Genomic DNA, 22,306 nt, shown 5'->3' with positions numbered 1-22,306 from the left:
CCATGTACGTAGAGAGTGATACAAGTCACGTTTGTCTCCGCCCCAGGTTACCCTGACATCAGCTGAATTAACGACCAACAACTATATGAAATAATTCAATCTGAATAATACATTCTAAACTGACCAAAACTAGTAAATGTAGATTAATAACATCTTGATGTCACATCTCATTACATCTGATAAAACAAATTCAAATCATTTCCTTACATTTTAAGTACGAGGGGTGTCTGAAAGGTTCTGGGTGTAACTACGAAGGATGTGCAGTGCACCATTAACAGTTTGTATGTATTAGGTTATACAATACTGTCCATGCTTACAGGCTGCACTGAACCAAATACACAGCCAGGCAGCATATAGCTGCGGGCAGCAAAGTCACTAGGTACCCTCTGTTGTACATTCAGACATAATTTACTGGTGGAGAAATACGGTGATCTAATTTTGTGAACCACTTCTGACAAAGTTTTGTGTGGCATGAAATACGAGTTTTTACGTCATAATTCGTTACGGAAGAGAAATTTGAAAACCTCACAGTCAACACTTTGCTGGTGATATTAACCTGCTAATTTTAGATTTAATGTTGACAATTTGTGGAAAAAGAATAACTCGGGATGTTAACTGAGCACTGGCTCCTTCTAAGTGCCTGCTTACACCTCCCACGCCTGTCCACTAGGATGGCCCACGTCGAGGAGCCATCGGGACGAAAACACAACTATTGTTGCGGGTCATGACGTCATTGAATGCGGAAATAGCCCAAGGTTATTTCTTTGTTTTGCTGTCGACCTTATACAACGTTAATCCTTATTAGGATTTAACATTGTTTGGAAACTCGGTGAAAGTCGCAAAAGTTCATTGTGACAAAATTAATTATCATTAAATATATATTTTATTTATTTAATTATTTTGTTTGTATAATTTGAATATAGTGTCTCTTAGGCCAATTTGTGGCTCGACGCACTGTATTTTATATGTATATATCATGTATGTTTTACATGTTCAAGTCCGTGTGACACTTAAATAAACAACTTACTACTCCTACATATGTAATACTACTACTTTTTTATTCCCTGTAACCATTTGATGGCAGTCACATATTTTGACCTTTATGTCATTAACTATTTCTATTTATTTCCAGGTCATGCGCTCCAGCATGTGGATTTTACTAGAGATGATATTAGTGGGAGCCTTACTCTTATACGCAACAGTGAGTATCCACACACGTTTATTTCATGTCAGCCACACCTCATCTCAAACTTAGTAGCGCGCAGGGACGCTTGTGTGCCTGGTCGTTCCTCTTTAAAGCTGAAATTTTACACGATCACTGTCCCACACGTTGTTACGAATACACAAGTTATACTAACATTATGTTTCAGATCGTTCGTCACATACAGGAATATTTGTCTTATTTGGCGATAAATGTCATTTATCATAGATTGGCACACGTAATGTTGTTGAAGTCAAATGCTTATTCAATAAACGAGAAGTCATGCAATACTTACGTAAGATCTTACCCTACAAAACATATAACTTGTCCCCGAAGTAATTCATACGGTTTGTACTCGGTTGTACAGTGCTTAATTGCTACCCTGAAGACATGTAGAGGAGTGCTTAAGTGATAGCTCTATCCGGCCTTAAACTAGGAACCACCATGACATTTGTCTGTTTGCCGAGGGCCTTGACTAATATCCGTACGTACAACCAGTGAAGCCGATCTCTTCCATGTTCCAACCATCCTTGCGTGTGCATATAGGAACGACACGATCAAAGTGTGCATTGTTAAACAAACCTAATTAGTGCCTTTGGTTTGTGTAATTTATTGTAATCAATACGGAGGATGTTATATGGAAACACACGGTTGTGTATGAGGTAAAATAACACTTTCTTGTGTGTTGTATTCACACGAATGCCTTTTGTGGATACAACGCTGAAGTCAAATGTAATATTTAACAGCTTAAAACATGAAGAGGAGTTACATATCATAAACAGTCATGTGACCTCTGTTTAATACTCCATATCGTATTAATAAAATAATAAATGAAAACTTTAAAAAAAAATCTCTTCCTGTTTTCAACTGAATCCCCCTCCTGTCTATTAAACCTCATGATCAGTTACGAAACATGTCATACAGTTTAACCTCAAAACAGGATCATGCAAGCCCAAATTATATGATGACTTCGAAATGTCAATAAATAAACCCACAGCTACAGCTGTTATATAGCATAGGTGCATGTGAATGTTGACGTGTGTGTGTCCTCCAGACCATAGCATACGTCAGAACCACATTAAATACCATTCTTCGCATTGAATATTTAGATTATGATAATCTGTCATATATTGTTTTATATTTATTTTTTTAACGTTTCATTAATGTTTGTTATTTTTTTATCTATGGGGCCCCGGGGTAGTATAGTGTTTGCTCATCACGGGTTCGACGTACTTACTTATACGATCTTCTTAAAATAACATCTAAAAATGAACAAATAATATGAATAAGTTTATTTGACATTTGGTTTTAAAAAAAAGTAAAAATGACTTTTCAGTTTCACTAACACTGTGCATTTTATTCCCGAGTGTTATAGTAACTGACACTGCCTTTACAAGATACGGATTACGTTGGAGACTAGGGGAGCAGTATAACCTGATGGGAGATATATGTCTCCAAATAGTCACTCGCATTATTTTGCACAGGTAAAACCATATGACATAACTGAAATTATTGCCAGACGAAGATGCATATCCCATTATGGTTCTATACAGCTGTTGATGTTGACACGTTGTTTGTGTCAGCCTGACTGACTGTCACCACAAACTGGCGGTAAACATAACAGGCCTGTTAAGTCATTGATTTCACGGTATTATCCACATGTGAAGTCATCAGAAAACCCCGGGGCGGGGGGTCTGTTTGTTGCTGAGTGTTGGATGTCATGTGACCATTATCCAACATCAGCTTCTAGCTGAGAGAGCACAGCTGCTTGCGCCCATTAACCATTCTAGCACGACGATGTACCTACAGTACATATATCTGTGTACTGCTATGATGTTTATCTGCATAACAAAGCCTGGCTGTTCACGAGTACAGTCTGTGTTGTTTTATTTAATTAGACCGATATTAAATTATAAAACATAAGAAATACTTGCACCCTGTAATCAACGAAAGCGGTATATTTAATCTCGAATTACACAACTACGTTTAAATAAAATAGACTATTATTTTCATAATTAATATCATCACGTGGGTAGTAGAGGTACTCCAATTTTCAGGGCCATCGCTTTGGTTGATGGATTAGTTATAAAAGTATATAACTATGTAAAGCATTTGACCTGTTTATTTAGTTAATCATTCATCTGTGATGCATATCTATGTGCTTAAGTGTCCTTGCAGATTTTATGTAATCATCATCATCATCATCATCATTTTCATAATCATTATTATTCCTTTCATCATTATATGTAACATAGAATGTCATCGATGTTTATATGAGTGTCCGTGATATCATTTGCCTCCAAACGCGAACAGAAGACACTGTGTTGTAGTACAGCGTTGAAGCGTAAGCATGTTTTTGCAGTATCATTTCACTTACATTCCCACTGCACCGAGTTCACCAATCACATATTCTATAAAACACTGTCATGTATAACCTGTGATTGTAAAGTTTTTGTTTCTATTTCAGGTGGTAATACAGTACTTCGAACCTACGACGCTAACATGTATAATGGTTCCTTGGTTTAGAGAGGTTGGATTTGCTATAGTGTATGGGGCCCTAGTATTAAAAGTATACAGGTAGGAGCATTTGTATGTACATGTATCGGTGTGTCACCAAGTTATGTTTGTCCACATCACATGCCACTGTTTTATCCATTCATTAGCATGGCCGTTATCGTCACAATCTTCTACCATATGCGCCACCATGTACAACAGATTGTTTGTATCATCTACATCATCCAGACACTCAATGTTTTATATCAAACTATAGATCTTTGCCTCTTCGAGTCGAAGTCAGCACTGCAAGGTTCAAGGGCCGCTGGTGGTCCATTTGCATAGGTGAGGTGAGGTGAGGTGAAATTGGGTTTAACGTCGCGTCCAAGATTATTGCACTTATATAGCGACGTCATTTGCATAGGACTCAGCAAGTCCCTGTGAAGAATGTTGTCCTGAAGTTCCAATGAAAAAGTGATCGGGGTTTGAACTCTAGATTCACCACGAATCTGATCCTCGGTCTGTCAGCACCACACAAAGCCGTGTGAACGTTCACGACCCGCCCAAGTGGTTTACATCCTCCCTTAAACAAACCAACCGTACCCAACTCACTCACACTAGGTTTACTCCATCCGAGAGTGAGTGAAAGATGTGACGCCCCAAAAAGACAAATCCGTCGTTTTCCGATTGAGTTTTACATGTCCCAATCAAATATTGATAGCACTATTGTATGCAATCTTGAAATTTAGCAATCGATTACACATAGCTGCTGGTTTAAATCATTTAATTGAATTGTAAAATGTAACGTTATGGTCTTTAAGCATATAATTCTTAAGTCAGGTACTGTTTGTATGGAGATCTTCAACAGTGTCCTCTCTGACTGTTTCGATTGTATGTTTGATTGCAACGGTTATAGCATACGATATACATCAAACAATTTGATTATGGCATTCACATAAAGCAAAAAGGGGCGGTCGGGTAGCCAAGTGGTAAAAGCGTTCGCTCGTCACGCCGAAGACCCGGGTTCGATTCACGACATGGGTACAAAGTGTGAAGCCCATTTCTGGTGTCCCACGTCTTGATTTGGCTGGAATATTGCTTAAAGCGGCGTAAAACCATACTCACTCACTCACTCACATATAGCAAAAAACGGTGATTCAAACATTGCAATTGGCTATGCTGGTGTTTGTAGATATCATCGTTTACAATAATGCCTTTAAAGATACACTTTGACACAGGGCACCGCTACAATTCATTGTGCACAATGTTTTTATTGGTGTTCCAGAAACCTATAATCGTCCCAGAATCCAATATTTCGGCTGATTACGTTTCACACAATTGATACAAATTTAAGCATCACTTCTCCTGACACACTGTGATACTGTCCAATGCGGAGTAAAATTCACTCACTCACTAGTTGACAGCAGTGTGATATAATACACAGGATGCGCCATTTATGCCGTGGCATCGACTTCTCCATCAACTTATACCGTGGCAACAACTTCTACATCAACGTATACCGTGGCATCAACTTCTACAAGTTTTAAAGAAGGTCCATGGTTATTTGTTTGAATCCCAGTTGACCCAGCTTATGATTCTAGATCTGTCAGTAGTTTACGACCCGCATCAATTTGGACATCATAAAGTTAACACTTCGCTTTGCAAATTAATAGAAGGTTAAAACATAATTTACCCACTCCCTCAATTACTGTCACTTACTCTATGATGGCAGCAGAATGGGAAATATATACTATACTAAGCTGCAAGCAGTGGGTCAAGTACCTTACTTGGGTCAACGATCAAATGAAGTTCATATTGGGCGTTAGATTGTTCATGTCCAACCTTTAATGAAACAAATATCTATCCTTAAGGCGACCTTCTTCAATGATTTTTTCTCGCTTTACTCTGACGTAAATGAACTAAATTTAGTTTTCCTGAACTATTTTGGGCTATGGCTATAAGTCGCCGACGGTCGGCCATTGATAAACGTAGCTGAACGGAGAGTGAGGCGAATCCAGTCGATAAATAGCTGTCAACAGACCACAAAAACGTGTGTGGATATTTATAGAAATGGCTTAAGCACAATTTGTCTTCAGAAAACAGGTATATTGCATAGCTGTAAAATATTTAACACAACATGTTAATAAGAAACAGGTGTTTTAATAGGCACTGGATGCGATCAATTTAGATAAAGACTTGAAAGATGTGCATGGCTAAATACGCCTCATAGGAAATACTTTTTTTGAATAGAGGCCTGAAACAGTTTTGCAATTTATCATCACCGATGTGTTGCATTTATGTACATTTATGTTTTTAATGTTCAGTGCAGATGTACACATTTCTTTGAAGCCTGTCATTAATATATGTCATAAAAATATGAATGTGCAAAGAGTGACATGGGTACATTTGATATCCATATAGTTCACGAATTTGCTCATATTTTCTCCTGCAATTAGTAGATCTACTTCAAAATTGAATCATCATTCTGCAACTTTACTTTTGCAAGTTGTGCTTTTATATACGAATTATGTTTTCAAGTTAAGGTATGTTATATAAACAGTTATAATCACACCAACAGTGTTTAAATCTCAATTGACGTATCCCAACAGCGATAATCGAGTTTATAACATAATCACTTCCTAACATTGATGTACACGACCTGGCCCAGCTTTTATGACAGGTAGTTTAAATGCATGAACGTAAAATTCGTAGTTAGACAATGGCAATAATGGTTTGGGGTTCTAAGTTTGAATTGGAGTGCGGTCTTCGGAGCTTAAATACAGAAGCTCACCCAGTGTTTTTATATCAAATATATCTACACGAGTCGAAGAAAATGTGAAACTCAGAGGCTTGCCGAAGAGTTTTCGACTTTTCCGACGAGTGCATATATATTTGATATAAAAACACACGAGGGTGAGAGTCCATTTATCATCTGAGGTCATTCTTCTAACTTTTTCAATCTGTCAGCAAAAATAGCCAGTGTCTTGAGTGTAAAGAAGTACAGCTGACCAGCCACAGGAGCAGAGAATAATGATGTCATTTGATTGTGACGTCACGGTAACCAATAAAGTTACAATGGTCTGCAAAACATTGTCATGCAGTTTCATTGATATCTTCTAGGACATATCACTTGATCTCACGCCTGTGATATCTCTTGTAGGGGCCTGTTTTGGATGATAAAACTTGATACAGGCCAACGTTCGTGTATGTTGATTCCTCATGTTTCCTATGTAGTGTTTGATCCTTTCCAATAAACGTTTTTGAGATACCATACGCGTTTCATTACAGAATATTAGCCGAATTCCAGTCCCGAAAAGCCCACCGAGTGCACGTGAGGGACAAAGACTTGTTGAAGTACCTGACCGTCATCATCATCGTGGTCATCGGCTACATGGCAGCATGGACAGCCGTAAACGTGGACCACTTGTCCGAGAACGCCACACTCCTGGCCGTGGGCAAGACACAGGACCAACTCAGCTATACCATGTGCAAATCACATTGGTGGGATTACGTCATAGAGCTTTGTAAGTCACGTGACGTCATGTGACGTCATCTTAGCAGCGTGTGTACCAGTTACATGTGAGAAGACCATGTCCGAGGTTGCAATGAGAGCCGTCAGAGTCGACTAAAGGACACCGGGTGTTCAGGCTTAGTTACCTGACTTATCGTGGGTTATGGCATCCCATGCCGGGAATCGTTGCTCATGACTTCCGTTGTAGTAGTAGTAGTAGTAGTAGTAGTAGTAGTAGTTACCTGACTTATCGTGGGTTATGGCATCCCATGCCGGGAATCGTTGCTCATGACTTCCGTTGTAGTAGTAGTAGTAGTAGTAGTAGTAGTAGTAGTAGTAGTAGTTGTAGTAGTAGCGGTATTAGTTGTAGTAGGAATACATATTGATGTGAGAACAAACATTATCAATAATCAAACTTTATTACTTTCTTTCCAAACAATTGAACTTAAAAACAAAAAACGACACAATTTTGTTGGTAGTGGTGTCAGCGTTTTTGTTAAAGGATTGGTAGTTTTCCGTAATCAGGTATAGATGTCGGTAGATGCAAGTAGACATGCATACTAGTCGTATGTCTACATACTAGCTAGATACAAGTTAAGAGACATACCACTCGTATGTCTACATACTCGCTAGATACAAGTAAAGAGACATACCAGTCGTATGTCTACATACTCGCTAGATACAAGTAAAGAGACATACCAGTCGTATGTCTACATACTCGCTAGATACAAGTAAAGAGACATACCAGTCGTATGTCTACATACTAGCTAGATGCAAGTAAAGAGACATACCAGTCGTATGTCTACATACTCGCTAGATACAAGTAAAGAGACATACCAGTCGTATGTCTACATACTAGCTAGATACAAGTAAACAGACATACCAGTCGTATGTCTACATACTCGCTAGATACAAGTAAAGAGACATACCAGTCGTATGTCTACATACTCGCTAGATACAAGTAAACAGACATACCAGTCGTATGTCTACATACTAGCTAGATACAAGTAAAGAGACATACCAGTCGTATGTCTACATACTAGCTAGATGCAAGTAAAGAGACATACCAGTCGTATGTCTACATACTAGCTAGATGCAAGTAAAGAGACATACCAGTCGTATGTCTACATACTCGCTAGATGCAAGTAAAGAGACATACCAGTCGTATGTCTACATACTCGCTAGATACAAGTAAACAGACATACCAATCGTATGTCTACATACTCGCCAGATACAAGTAAACAGACATACCAGCTACCTGTCTTCATACCTGGAGATACAAGACGCTATTCTATTGTGAATGGTTTTCAACAGAAAGTCATTAGGTATGCATAACTTTAATGCCATGTTCTTCAACGTTATAGCACGTATTTCTAATAAGCTATAGTGTGCATAAGCTATACACTAATACCCTTACATCAAGAATACCACACAATCTGACATAAACCGTGAAATAATATGATATTCACTCACGTTATAGCGCATGTGAAGGGTGTGCAGTGGATGTAATACACATACCGTTATAGCATAGTAAGTTGCAGGTAATGATAACTTAAAGTCTTATTCTTGCGTTGTGTATGAACGAGGAACTGATACAGTATTCTCTGAATTTATACACTGTAAGTGGCGATGCCTGAACGAGATATTGCAATAGTATATATATAATACCATATGCCCTTTATCCAATCACCTTGGGAATTCTGGGACATATTCTAGGCCCCCAACATATTCGTGGACGAACGAATATGAGTCACAATCACATCATTTCATGTTCTAATCGGCGAATAGGGCGGTGCAAACCTTCTGGATCCCGTTCTATAAAGTCGTGTTAGCGCTATGAGTAATATATAAGTTTTGGGAGATACGATCGTCATAGCAAAGATGGCTTTGCAGAGGCTTATTAACTCATTAACAGTGATTTCCAAAAGTGTCTGTCATCTGTTTCAGCTGAGTTTCTGTTCCTGTGTTTTGGTGTCTACCTCTGTTACTGCGTGCGATCTGCCCCCTCGGACTACTCGGAGAGAAGGTGTATCTCGGTGGCCATATGCTATGAAGCTTTCTTCTCTACTATATTTTATATACTTAAGTAAGTTGTTACTGTTATATTCTTCATATTCTATTCAGCAGTACATCACTGAACTGGCATTTGATCATGATATGTCATTTGGTAATTATGGTATCAATCGTCCTTTAGTTTTATTTGAGAGGAGAGGAAGCCCTTGGTCAAAGTCGCCGCTATCCCCTTTGCATTGTTGTATTCCTTAGTCGTGCCAGGATCCGCTTAATTGGGTTCGCACCAATTATCGCCCTTGGTCCGTCTGATAAGTGCACGTCGGATTGACAAAAGTACTGGAAAAAGTGTACCACAAACATCACTTTAAGCTTGGGTTTTACTCCCACATAATCTACCTTGGCAATATATACTGTTCAAACACCAACTCACCTGTTCAGTTAAATAGTTCTCAAAAGAAGATAAGAACTGTCGGATGCTTTCATATTACTATAGGTAATGTAGACCGCCTTCGTGGTATGGTGGATAGAGCGTCTGCCCTTAGAGTGGTAGGTCGTGGGTTCGAGGAATGTATGTATGTATGTATGTATGTATGTATGTATGTATGTATGTATGTATGTATGTATGTATGTATGTATGTATGTATGTATGTATGTTTGTATGTATGTATGTATGTATGTATGTATGTATGTATGTATGTATGTATGTAATATGAAATAATCGGTTTGTCCGACATTTCTTTTGAGTAACATTTCATCATTATAAAAATAAACACTGACACAGGTGATTTTAAGGTCTCCTAAAACAGGTAATCTGAATGCAATATATGTTATACGGAAAAATTAACAGACAAAAATGATTTTCCCTTGGCAACACAATAAATCACTGTCGAAGTTGTTCCCCTTAGCTGCCAGGATTCGGTAGTCCAGATTCACCCCGATAGTGAAACTTGTTTTTTCAGTACCATCTCCCTTGTACGTAACGGCGTGATGTGACTGAATATTATTAATAGTGGTGTTACTTCCCAAAACCAATTCAAAGAGGGTGATTGTTTTTACACTTTTGATACAAACTGGATATGTGTTAGTTATCATGTTTCATATGGGACACCTTGTAAAAAATAAACCCTTTGACAAAGCCATTCTGCAAGCAATTCCTTCAGGGGAAATGAGGGGACATCAGTTGTCAATATATCCGTGGCTCCTCAACATGCTCTGAAGACTTGTGGCCCATAGTCGTGCCAGAATCCGATGATTGTCGGTACGAATTTGCCCTGTTAACGAGTGTTTGTTTTGGCTACAGCATATCTTTGCTTGTGGGTTCACGTGAGAGGTGGGCCTACTCAATTTCTACACGCCTGGATATTATAAAAGCACTGTTCTAAGCGATGTTAACCCAATGTAACTCATTCACTTCTGCAACGGAACGGTAGACTAACTGCATGTTGTTGTTCTCTTGCAGACATCTGTGGTGGTATACCCTTCACCCTGACTATATGTTCCTCATGTCTTTTCTGCGTTGTCAGCTTACGGTCACCGTTGTTTTACTGCTTATATTAGGGCCAAAGGTAAGTCGAATTTCCTTTTTTCATTATCAATATCATTTGACATAAATAATTCATGTTAATACAATGTCAAGTCAGTCACTACACTTCTGATTACAATGAACGTGGCGATCGAGCGGATGTTTCTCACCACCAGTAGTGTTGGGTTGCCTGGGCTCTGGTGGTTAAAACGTTCGTCTGTCATGATGAAGACTGTGATTCAGGTCTGCATAGGGTTCAGTTTAGTTTGCCCGCGGCAGTATTGCTGATTTATCTTGTAACCTGATACCTACATCTATTTACAGGTTTTATTAATAGCCTACACAACCTACACAATCTATTGACAATTACATGTGTATAGACATCTGCCGCACTTCAACATGCAGTAAACTACGGTTAACGAACTCAAAGGGACCACTAATGTTAGGTCGTAATAATCGTAGTTCGTTATAAGCATGTATACAGGATATATACAGGAAATGGCCGAGACGAAAATATGTTCGTTATATCCTTCAGTTCGTTATAAAGGTGTTCGTTATAAACGAGTTTTCCAAATATGAATACAGATTGACAAAAATACTTTTATACTAATGCATTTCAGTACTTTGATATTTTGGTGATCATTTCATTTTACAAAACCAGGGCACAATGGGTTTAATAATGATTCAGAAATACATGCTTATACAGTTGGAATCGTACAGTGGCTTTCATTAAAAAAATCTTATGATTATTGGAATGTTTTTGTCGCTTTTATTTAATCTAAAATATGTTCAGAGTATGATTATGATGTATACCTTTAAAACATCATTTAAAGAAACTTCATGATACTGCATACGACTGATATATTTTGGGGCTGACATACTATGATTCTTCGTCAAACTTAAGATTTTAATCAGACCACCGTGGGTTCCTCGCACCCCAAGCCGACTAAAATGAGGTTCGGGTGGTTGCAATGTCACTGTGCGATTTGGCTGATACTCATGCAATCAATCGCCGATTTGGCCTCTGTGCACTGTGAAAAAGTAATGTTGCTGGCGGTGGCACAAGGACAATATTCACAGGCAACTCCACTATTTATAACGTCCTATGTATGTTATTCATCAGCACGGCGCTTGTAGTAAGTCATTATGCTGCTTATGTCCCCGAATACTTCCCCCTTCTATTTCCTATACCACTTTATACAACAATTAGTACGACTACTGGGGTACAGATGACCCAGTCCTTGTGCACAGTTGCGTCCCTTTGTCTGAAATATTGCTTAAGGCGGCGTAATACTCACTCACTCGAATCCCGCTTCATCCCGATTATATTTGTCAACACTATACACCTGCTTGTGGGTTTCACCACAATGGTAGACGTCTAAGACATGCGTCACGTTGGGCTTTCATCCCACATTGAGCTGACGTGCCGTGATATAACTGGAATACTGTTATAAGCAGCGTTATATCCAACTAACTCACTCATTCACTGAGTACGACTACTTCCTGAATGGTCACATGCGATCTCATAGGTAGTCAGCCCAAGCCGAGTGACCACAGAACAGTGATACAATAGAGTTATACCACTGTCTGGTAAGCTAGTTCTCTTACATACACAAGTTCCTCTTAAACGCAGTTGAGCCAAGTGGTTCTGGTCTCTTGTGTCACTTTGGGTGATATGTACAGTATACTTGTTAATCAGATATGTATAGCTCGGTTGTAAAAAGGGCGTGGACACGCATGGTGCTTGTGTGATAGCACTGCATTATAGCACTGTATGATAACACTGTATGATAACGCTGTGTGATAACATTGTATGATGACGCTAGACTCCACACGGATAATCCCCAAATTCATGAAGACAAAATATTGTCATAAAGTAGTTACTAATCTGCTGGTGTAAGTAATAATATATTTGATAATAACATATTTCAAATGCAACGAACATTTAGTCGTACAAAGGGCTGTTTTAATATATATCTTACTTAAATAGTTTAAATAATACATTTATATTTGTGTGATGCAATACATAAAAGACCAACTATTCAATAAATGTACAAATACATTCTCGGCAGCATCAGCGAAGGTCTAATTAAATTATGTGTTCTGTTCATAGCAAGATGGAATAAAATGTACATTGATATTTACATACGAACATTTCTATAAGGTGTGGCCATACATTATGATTAAAAAAATATGTATGCCTCTTCTGTGCATTGCCTGACACGTTTACATTCTATCATCTAATTGATGTATATATCATGCCTGTTTCAACTACATGTTCAACTGTCTGGTGTTACACGTCATGCCTGTTGCAGCTAAATGTTCAGATTATCAACTGACTGGTGTACACGTCATGCCTGTTGCAGCTGTATGTTCAGATTATTAATTGACTGGTGTACACGTCACATCTGTTGCAGCTGTATGTTCAGATTATCAACTGACTTGTGTAAACGTCATGTCTGTTGCAGCTACATGTTCAGATTATCAACTGACTGGTGTACACGTCATATCTGTTTCAGCCATGTGTTCAGATTATCAACTGAATGGTGTACACGTCATATCTGTTACAGCCATGTGTTCAGATTATCAACTGACTGGTGTACACGTCATGCCTGCTGCAACTGTATGTTCAGATTATCAATTGACTGGTGTACAGGTCACATCTGTTGCAGCTGTATGTTCAGATCATCAACTGACTTGTGTAAACGTCATGTCTGTTGCAGCTACATGTTCAGATTATCAACTGACTGTGTACACGTCATATCTGTTTCAGCCATGTGTTCAGATTATCAACTGACTGGTTTACACGTCATATCTGTTTCAGCCATGTGTTCAGATTATCAACTGACTGGTGTACACGTCATGCGTGTTGCAGCTATATGTTCAGATCATCAACTGACTTGTGTACATGTCATGTGTGTTTCAGCTATATGTTCAGATTATCACTTGACTGGTGTAAACGTCATGTCTGTTGCAGCTGTATGTTCAGATTTCAATTGACAGGTGTACACGTCATATCCGTTTCAGCTATGTGTTCAGATTATCAATTGACTGGTGTACACGTCATATCCGTTTCAGCTATGTGTTCAGATTATCAATTGACTGGTGTACAAGGCATGCCTTTTACAGCTACATGTTCAGATTATCAACTGACTTGTGTAAACGTCATGTCTGTTGCAGCTGTATGTTCAGATTATCAACTGACTTGTATAAACGTCACATCAGTTGCAGCTGTATGTTCAGATAATCAATTGACTGGTGTACACGTCACATCTATTGCAGCTATATCTTCAGATTATCAACTTACTTGTGTAAACGTCATGTTTGTTGCAGCTGTATGTTCAGATTATCAACTGACTGGTGTACACGTCATACCTGTTGAAGCTGTATGTTCAGAGTATCAACTGACTGATGTAAACGTCATGTCTGTTGCAGCTGTATGTTCAGATTATCAACTGACTGGTGTACACGTCATATCTGTTGCAGCTGTATGTTCAGATTATCAACTGAATGGTGTACACGTCATATCTTTTTCAGCCATGTGTTCAGATTATCAACTGACTGGTGTACACGTCATATCTGTTTCAGCCATGTGTTCAGATTATCAACTGACTGGTGTAAACGTCATATCTGTTTCAGCCATGTGTTCAGATTATCAACTGACTGTTGTACACATCATGTCTGTTGCAGCTTCGTGTTCAGATTATCAACTGACTGGTGTAAACGTCATGTCTGTTGCAGCTACATGTTCAGATTATCAACTGACTGGTGTACACGTCATATCTGTTTCAGCCATGTGTTCAGATTATCAACTGAATGGTGTACACGTCATATCTGTTACAGCCATGTGTTCAGATTATCAACTGACTGGTGTACACGTCATGCCTGCTGCAACTGTATGTTCAGATTATCAATTGGCTGGTGTACAGGTCACATCTGTTGCAGCTGTATGTTCAGATCATCAACTGACTTGTGTAAACGTCATGTCTGTTGCAGCTACATGTTCAGATTATCAACTGACTGTGTACACGTCATATCTGTTTCAGCCATGTGTTCAGATTATCAACTGACTGGTTTACACGTCATATCTGTTTCAGCCATGTGTTCAGATTATCAACTGACTGGTGTACACGTCATGCGTGTTGCAGCTATATGTTCAGATCATCAACTGACTTGTGTACATGTCATGTGTGTTTCAGCTATATGTTCAGATTATCACTTGACTGGTGTAAACGTCATGTCTGTTGCAGCTGTATGTTCAGATTTCAATTGACAGGTGTACACGTCATATCCGTTTCAGCTATGTGTTCAGATTATCAATTGACTGGTGTACACGTCATATCCGTTTCAGCTATGTGTTCAGATTATCAATTGACTGGTGTACAAGGCATGCCTTTTACAGCTACATGTTCAGATTATCAACTGACTTGTGTAAACGTCATGTCTGTTGCAGCTGTATGTTCAGATTATCAACTGACTTGTATAAACGTCACATCAGTTGCAGCTGTATGTTCAGATAATCAATTGACTGGTGTACACGTCACATCTATTGCAGCTATATCTTCAGATTATCAACTTACTTGTGTAAACGTCATGTTTGTTGCAGCTGTATGTTCAGATTATCAACTGACTGGTGTACACGTCATACCTGTTGAAGCTGTATGTTCAGAGTATCAACTGACTGATGTAAACGTCATGTCTGTTGCAGCTGTATGTTCAGATTATCAACTGACTGGTGTACACGTCATATCTGTTGCAGCTGTATGTTCAGATTATCAACTGAATGGTGTACACGTCATATCTTTTTCAGCCATGTGTTCAGATTATCAACTGACTGGTGTACACGTCATATCTGTTTCAGCCATGTGTTCAGATTATCAACTGACTGGTGTAAACGTCATATCTGTTTCAGCCATGTGTTCAGATTATCAACTGACTGTTGTACACATCATGTCTGTTGCAGCTTCGTGTTCAGATTATCAACTGACTGGTGTACACGTCATTTCTGTTTCAGCTATATGTTCAGATTATCCACTGACTGATGTACACGTCATATATGTTACAGTTATATGTTCAGATCATCAGCTGACTTGTGTACACGTCATATCTGTTTCAGCCATGTGTTCAGATTATCAACTGACTGGTGTACACGTCATATCTGTTTCAGCCATGTGTTCAGATTATCAACTGACTGGTGTACACGTCATATCTGTGCAGCTGTATGTTCAGATTATCAACTGACTGGTGTACACGTCATGCCTGTTGCAGCTGTATGTTCAGATTATCAACTGACTGGTGTACACGTCATGCCTGTTGAAGCTGTATGTTCAGATTATCAACTGACTGGTGTAAACGCCATGCCTGTTGCAGCTGTATGTTCAGATTATCAACTGACTGGTGTAAACGTCATGCCTGTTGCAGCTGTATGTTCAGATTATCAATTGACTGGTGTACACGTCATATCTGTTTCAGCCATGTGTTCAGATTATCAACTGACTTGTGTAAACGTCATGTCTATTGCAGCTACATGTTCAGAATATCAACTGACTGGTGTAAACGTCATATCTGTTACAGCTGTATGTTCAGATTATCAACTGACTGGTGTGCACGTGATGTCTGTTTCAGCTGTGGTATGCACATCGACCGTTAGACGATGACCACATGCGGAATCGGGCCTACTCACAGTCAGACGTGCAGGACAGCATCGCCCCGGAGACCATGAAGCTCAACGTGGGCATTTCCTCCAACGGAGACGTTGATGTAGGGGAGATAAGTCTTGCTGAGATGGACCCAGAAGACATTCGGGTTGGTATTGTGGATAATAAAGAAAATTGCACACGGGAAATAACCCCAATATTAGAAGAGTTATATAAAGAAGTGTTTTTTTATACAAATTAAGTTTCAAAATATTACTCAGTGTTTTTGTCACTTTTCAACACAAGTGTTATTTACAGTACTTGGCGCGGAACGATTACACTAGTATGGCTAGTAATGGTAAATGGATAGTTTGAATGTTTACAGACAATTTTGAAACCTGAACATATATGACGAAAGGTAATGTTTTAGGATGTGGAATATGTTGCAAGTGAACAGGTCATCATGTTGATACTATGAGGCAAGTAGCTGCAGGGAATGAACCGTATAGCACACACTTGAACATTAACTGTTCATTGCACACTTTAGATTTTACAGACGATTCAAAACTGACAGACTGAAATGTTGTTTAAAGCAATCAAAGTAAGAAATCAAGAAACGGGAAAACACTTGATATTTATAACCTGAAAATAGTGATTAGTGAACATTAAAAGTGAATTTTCTCTCCGTAGGCGGAACTCAAACGGTTATATACACAACTTCAAATATACAAAACAAAAGCCATGCGAAAGGACAACCCACACATTTCAAAGAGAAGAGGAGGAAGGAAACAGACGCATCGTCGTTTCTCTCTCCAAGCGTTTCATCACAAACATCGCCATCATCACGATCATTCGGAGCACGAGCATGAGATGTCGAAAACTCCCGAAGAGTCTACGAATAGTGCCGAAGCTATGGCACTGACGATGGAGGAAAGAAGTCGCGGTGAAGACAGTCATGAAGGAAGATCGGGCCCTTCCGTATCTTTTAAACCTGGGCATAAGTAAGCATAAATACTCGGACCTGTGCATCGGAACTTGCCGAAATACTCGGGAAATTTCGTCTTGCCGAATATTTCCTTGTTTGAAATGTTGACGTGTATTTTAAACTGCTAACAATCGGAAACAAACGGTTCCGTTATCATATAAATTTCCCATTATCAAATGTGGCTGAAGGCTTGGGAATAGGTGTTGACATTACTTGTTATTCCACTGTTGTCTGGAATATATTTGTCGGGTTTTTCGTTTAGATGACGATACTAAATTGTATTGTATATTTATGGTTGATGGCCTAACCGGAAGTGACTAGATCCCAGTCTCACAGACACATAGGCGTCAGTCCCATACGAATTTTGAAATGCCTGTCAAGCCACATCACATAATTATCGTGGAGAAAACAATAGAGCGAAACTGACCCAGGGATTCATCTAAACCGAAATTTGTCGACTGATAACGAAGCCTTCTCTTAACCATTCGCCATTTCATGCCATTTCAACATTGTTGCATCAAAATGGCGGTGTTCGTTGTTTGGAACTGTAGTTGTTATTGTAACGTTTATACATAAAGAAGCATATTGGAGGTGTTCATTTAACTTGTTGTATTGTTAGATTGCTATGAAACTGTTTCATATCTAGCAGAGTGACATGTGAAACATGATTGTCACAATATGTTACGGTGTGTGGGTATTTTGCTATATTCTGAAAATGACCATGATAGTACCTTCATTGCATATTTCATCCCAAATGACTTTGTCAACAAAGGTGGTTTAGTACGAAAACATCATTACATCGCTTTTATCGTTTCATATACTCATGTATAATGATTTAATGCTATCCATGCCACTGCTGGTCTTGGCCGAGCTGGTGTGTAATATCCACTCACGATAAGGGATGTGTTGTTTTGCTTACTAGCCCTAAAAGTGTACACGTAAGTGGAATTGTCCGTCATGCTGTGTAAGTTCGTAGTGGTTCCTATACTAAACGTGCTAAATGTGCCAAAATTTAGTTGGTCTAGTTTGTCCTCCAATGTGTTTGTTTATGTCCATACTATGTACGTTGAACTATGAAAAGAGGAACATTTTATGCGGTAAATAAATGTACCTTTCTTCCGGGTAAAGGGCGTATTTACTTACGGATCCATGATTGTTATGTAACCATTTCCATTCAAACTGATATGTCTAGTATCGTTCTTCTTTTTATGTTTCGTTTCTCATATTATCTTGTCCAACAGTCGTATGATGACAAACTTGGATCGCGAATCACCCATGACAAGTTGTTATATATAGACACGTTTGTGCTGTTGTGCTCAATCGACAGGTTAGACCATGTCAGAGGCCGATGAAGTGAAACATCTCCTTTACGGTGATGCTGTCGCATCTACCAACAATTAATCATTTTGATATTTCATATGTTTTGATATGGGTAAGGGCTATAATAGATTCGAGGATACATTTTCTTGTTCAGGGCTTTCCTGTCTCACTTATAAGCCCGGGTGAGACTATGTATCAGGATCTCTTTTGAAGAAAGCGTTTGTGAAACATTGTTTCGTCCAGGGCTATGCTGTCTCGTTTTCAGGCCCTGGATGGGAATTATGACTGGTGAACTTCGAACACGATTGACAAGCATATTGGTGACACGTTACTTCGTTCGGGGCCATGCTGTCTCACTTACCAGCCCTGAACGAAACTACGTATCATTAACATCTGCCGAGAATTGCAATTTGTAGACACATCATAACATTCAGGGCCATGCTGTCTCACTTACTAGCCCTGAATGTATATTTTGTATCTCAATTTTTCATTCATGTTTTTGATTGAGCTATAGTCCCGACTCCAAAGAAAATTGAAACTTGTTTTGATAAGTGAGGAGGTGTAGTGTCTCAGAAATCAGGCATGAAGACGCGACTTATTGGTGACAGCAAACTGTACCTTCGTCCTGATCGACAGTGTGTTGAGATGCTGATATACATGGTAAGGGCTATGCTGTAATAAGCCCCATCTCAGGAGTAGTTGGAAACGTTGTCACATTTTAGCTATATTTCTGTTATTGGAAATACGTCTGTGGTTAACACGGGAAATGTAGTTATTCGATAGCCCCCATTGCTGTAGGGATCATGGAAGTTGGTACGACAGAAAATAAGAGTGTAATCCTAGTGATTTCAGTATATGTCATACGTCAGAGGGATTCCCTTCAGACAACCCAAGTAAGACCCAAGAGGAGGACAACTTCAGTAAAGGGTGTCGACGTTACTGGCCGACCCAGTGTAAAGACGCCTCTATGATCAACCCAGATCGTGCATCTTTAGCATGGTCAAATGCTCATGAGCAAGACAGCGATCTTGGTTTGATTCTCCTGACTTGGGACATGGCTGTGGTATGATACTAAAAGTTTATAGTGTCAGATATGGTTGGGGCAGCGATGTCGCTCTCATCAGCCAAGAGATTATCGTAATTATGTAGCTGGTACATGTACTTCCACAGTTTGTGACGATGATTCCAAGCAACATGAATATACATTAAAATGTGACAGAGTTACAAATTGTTTGTGATAACATAAGCCCCACACAGGGATATTTATTATGATACACGCATCGAATTTTGGGCGAAGGATAACGTTGCTTAGTCTAGTCATGGGTAATAATTTTGGTTATGTGACACTGTCGACTGGTAACTCCTGTTTCTACCCGCAGCGAGCCTTGTGCTAAACCTTTGTAGACAGGAGACCAGTTCGTACTAAAGTGTCAAGAGAGTTATTCTGCCGTGGAGAAAGGTCAGGGCTGAATTCAACATGGTATAACCAGCGTCCGGCCTGTGCTGTCTCCATTACCAGCCGTAAAGTATGGATATAACGTCTTGAATTCGGATAATGTATTGGCATCTATTGACTCCTGTTTGTTTATGGTCTCGGTGTTGTTTTTATCCTACTCTTGTTGTCATGGTGATTTTATCAAGTTTCCATCATACGAAAGTACTTCTCGGACATTCTTTTGATGACCATGGAAATTCTAAGAGAAACATTATTACCCATGTATATACTACTGAAACCACATCATAAATGAAACTGACTTACCTAGCCTTTCTAGCTAACTTAACTAGTGAGTGTGTATCAATGCCTTTATTTTCCTGTAAATAGCCGTAGTTTTCGCAGGGTCCAAAAGGAAAGGTTTAATGCAATTCTTATTGTATGTGTGATTTTAACAACCAACCCTACTGACTGTCGTTTTCATTTCATAGAAACCATAAACAAGTCTGTTATATTGAGAATGTGTATACCATGTTCATCTGTGTTAACGTTTGCAAGCAAGGATAACATTTCACTGCATAGAATACAAGCATTATTACTGTGGTAACTAAATCATTGAATGTTGCGCTTTTGTGGTGTTTGTTTCGAGTTCCATAGTTTATGAGATAATTTCAAACTGGAAATAATGCATTTAACATCACGTCGCCATTCATTCTAAACTCCAGCGATGTATACCAGTGTATCTAGAAAAATAAATAGATACATATTTCGTATTCAAGTGTCCCTAGCACATGCGCTGATGTTCAAACCTACGTATAGGTGGGTTCAGCGTTTACGGAGACAAACTAAACTATATAATTCCACATTTCCTGTTCTGGTTCATGTCTTGCCAGGATGGAGGTGTGCTGGTGTCCCTGTTACAAAATGACTAGCCCACGCGACATTTTAAATAACTGTTGTTGTTTACGAAATAGAATTTTGATTCTGAAATCACTGAGGGTTTACACAAGGCAGATGTTGTACATATTCATTTCTAAGGTCTTTCATAAGTTATTCTAGACTATTTGTCAAGGCCGGTCTTTATGCTCAGCCACGTGAATAGGATATTATTTTATTTATATTCGTATGTATTTAGTTGAATTTGAAATAGTTTATTGAACTTATTCATGAATCTATTTATTGGATAATGTTATCTGTTTTGTTTTCTTTTAAAACTTTACTATGGTTCCTAATTCCTAGGAAGATATTGATGTAATGCATGTCCAAGGAGGGCTCTAGTTGGTGGACAATAAGGACTGAACAACATGAGCGATAACTCCGAAAGTTTACTTTTGAAACTATAACATACGGCGTATATATTCTGAATGATATGGCACAAAATTAGAAATATTTCATACCAGCACATTCATAACATCGTGATATATTCATATTTTCGTCTTATTTTAGATAAATAATGCCAAAATATAAAAAAGATGAGCAAAAATATTTTTGAAAACAGAAAACTCATCGTCAGATGCCAAAAGTTGTCAATTTCATACAGATAACATAGTTTCAGTGAAAACGCCACACATGGTATTGCAATCAATCAAATTAGATACGCGGGTAATAACCGGACTTTGATGATTTTTCTGATGGGGGCTGTGCTGTCTCGCTTACCGGCCCTTATCCAGTATATCTCATGAAGTTCTGGTCGTGCTTATCACGTGATTTATCATCGAGAGGTTGTATGCTTCTTCAATCTGTGTAAATAACATGTTCTTTTCTTGAGTGTCATTAGATTTCATTCTTTCAAGTTGTCAGCGACATGGCATAGCTTGTGCATTTTCAGCCATAAATTATTTTGTCCAGGACATTTTGTCAGCCGGGGTTGAAATTTCCTACACACCGGTACATTACAACGATGACGAATCACGTGACCTGCCATAATGGTCACGAGCCAATTAGAATCGCCAGCTAGATCTGTTAACGTTTCATTTTCATGCCATTGCAAAACTGTTCTAACTATTGCACAGTATGTAGCCATGCAAGGAGAATATGTAACGATTTGTAATAAAATTGTAAATTGTCTCCCTTGTTCAGTGTTTATTCCAGTTTCCACGATATGTTGACTTGAGCTTTTGTGTTACCAATTTAGACGAACCCTTTACTTTCAAAGGTCGGAGCATTATAATAACTGCCATTGTTGTACCTTGA

General features: G+C 38.8%; 1 protein-coding gene across 1 annotated transcript in view; it reads left to right on the top strand.

Moving 5' to 3' along the window:
* Nucleotides 1-22,140, top strand: part of LOC139473450 (metabotropic glycine receptor-like) — an 87,255-nt gene extending 65,115 nt beyond the window's left edge. Inside the window, exons 4-10 of the mRNA XM_071256033.1 lie at nucleotides 1,133-1,201; nucleotides 3,669-3,778; nucleotides 6,983-7,218; nucleotides 9,153-9,291; nucleotides 10,678-10,783; nucleotides 16,366-16,545; nucleotides 17,067-22,140. Of these exons, the coding sequence (XP_071112134.1) occupies nucleotides 1,133-1,201; nucleotides 3,669-3,778; nucleotides 6,983-7,218; nucleotides 9,153-9,291; nucleotides 10,678-10,783; nucleotides 16,366-16,545; nucleotides 17,067-17,381 (1,155 nt within the window). The 3' untranslated portion in view covers nucleotides 17,382-22,140. The remainder of the gene's footprint in view (nucleotides 1-1,132; nucleotides 1,202-3,668; nucleotides 3,779-6,982; nucleotides 7,219-9,152; nucleotides 9,292-10,677; nucleotides 10,784-16,365; nucleotides 16,546-17,066) is intronic.
* The last annotated feature ends 166 nt before the right edge of the window (nucleotides 22,141-22,306 follow it).

Source organism: Haliotis cracherodii, unplaced genomic scaffold, assembly GCF_022045235.1.
Source record: "Haliotis cracherodii isolate W230 unplaced genomic scaffold, xgHalCrac1.p SCAF_29, whole genome shotgun sequence".
Taxonomy (NCBI): domain Eukaryota; kingdom Metazoa; phylum Mollusca; class Gastropoda; order Lepetellida; family Haliotidae; genus Haliotis; species Haliotis cracherodii.
The sequence above is the reverse complement of the archived record's forward strand: the minus strand, read 5'-3'. Positions and strand labels throughout refer to the sequence as shown.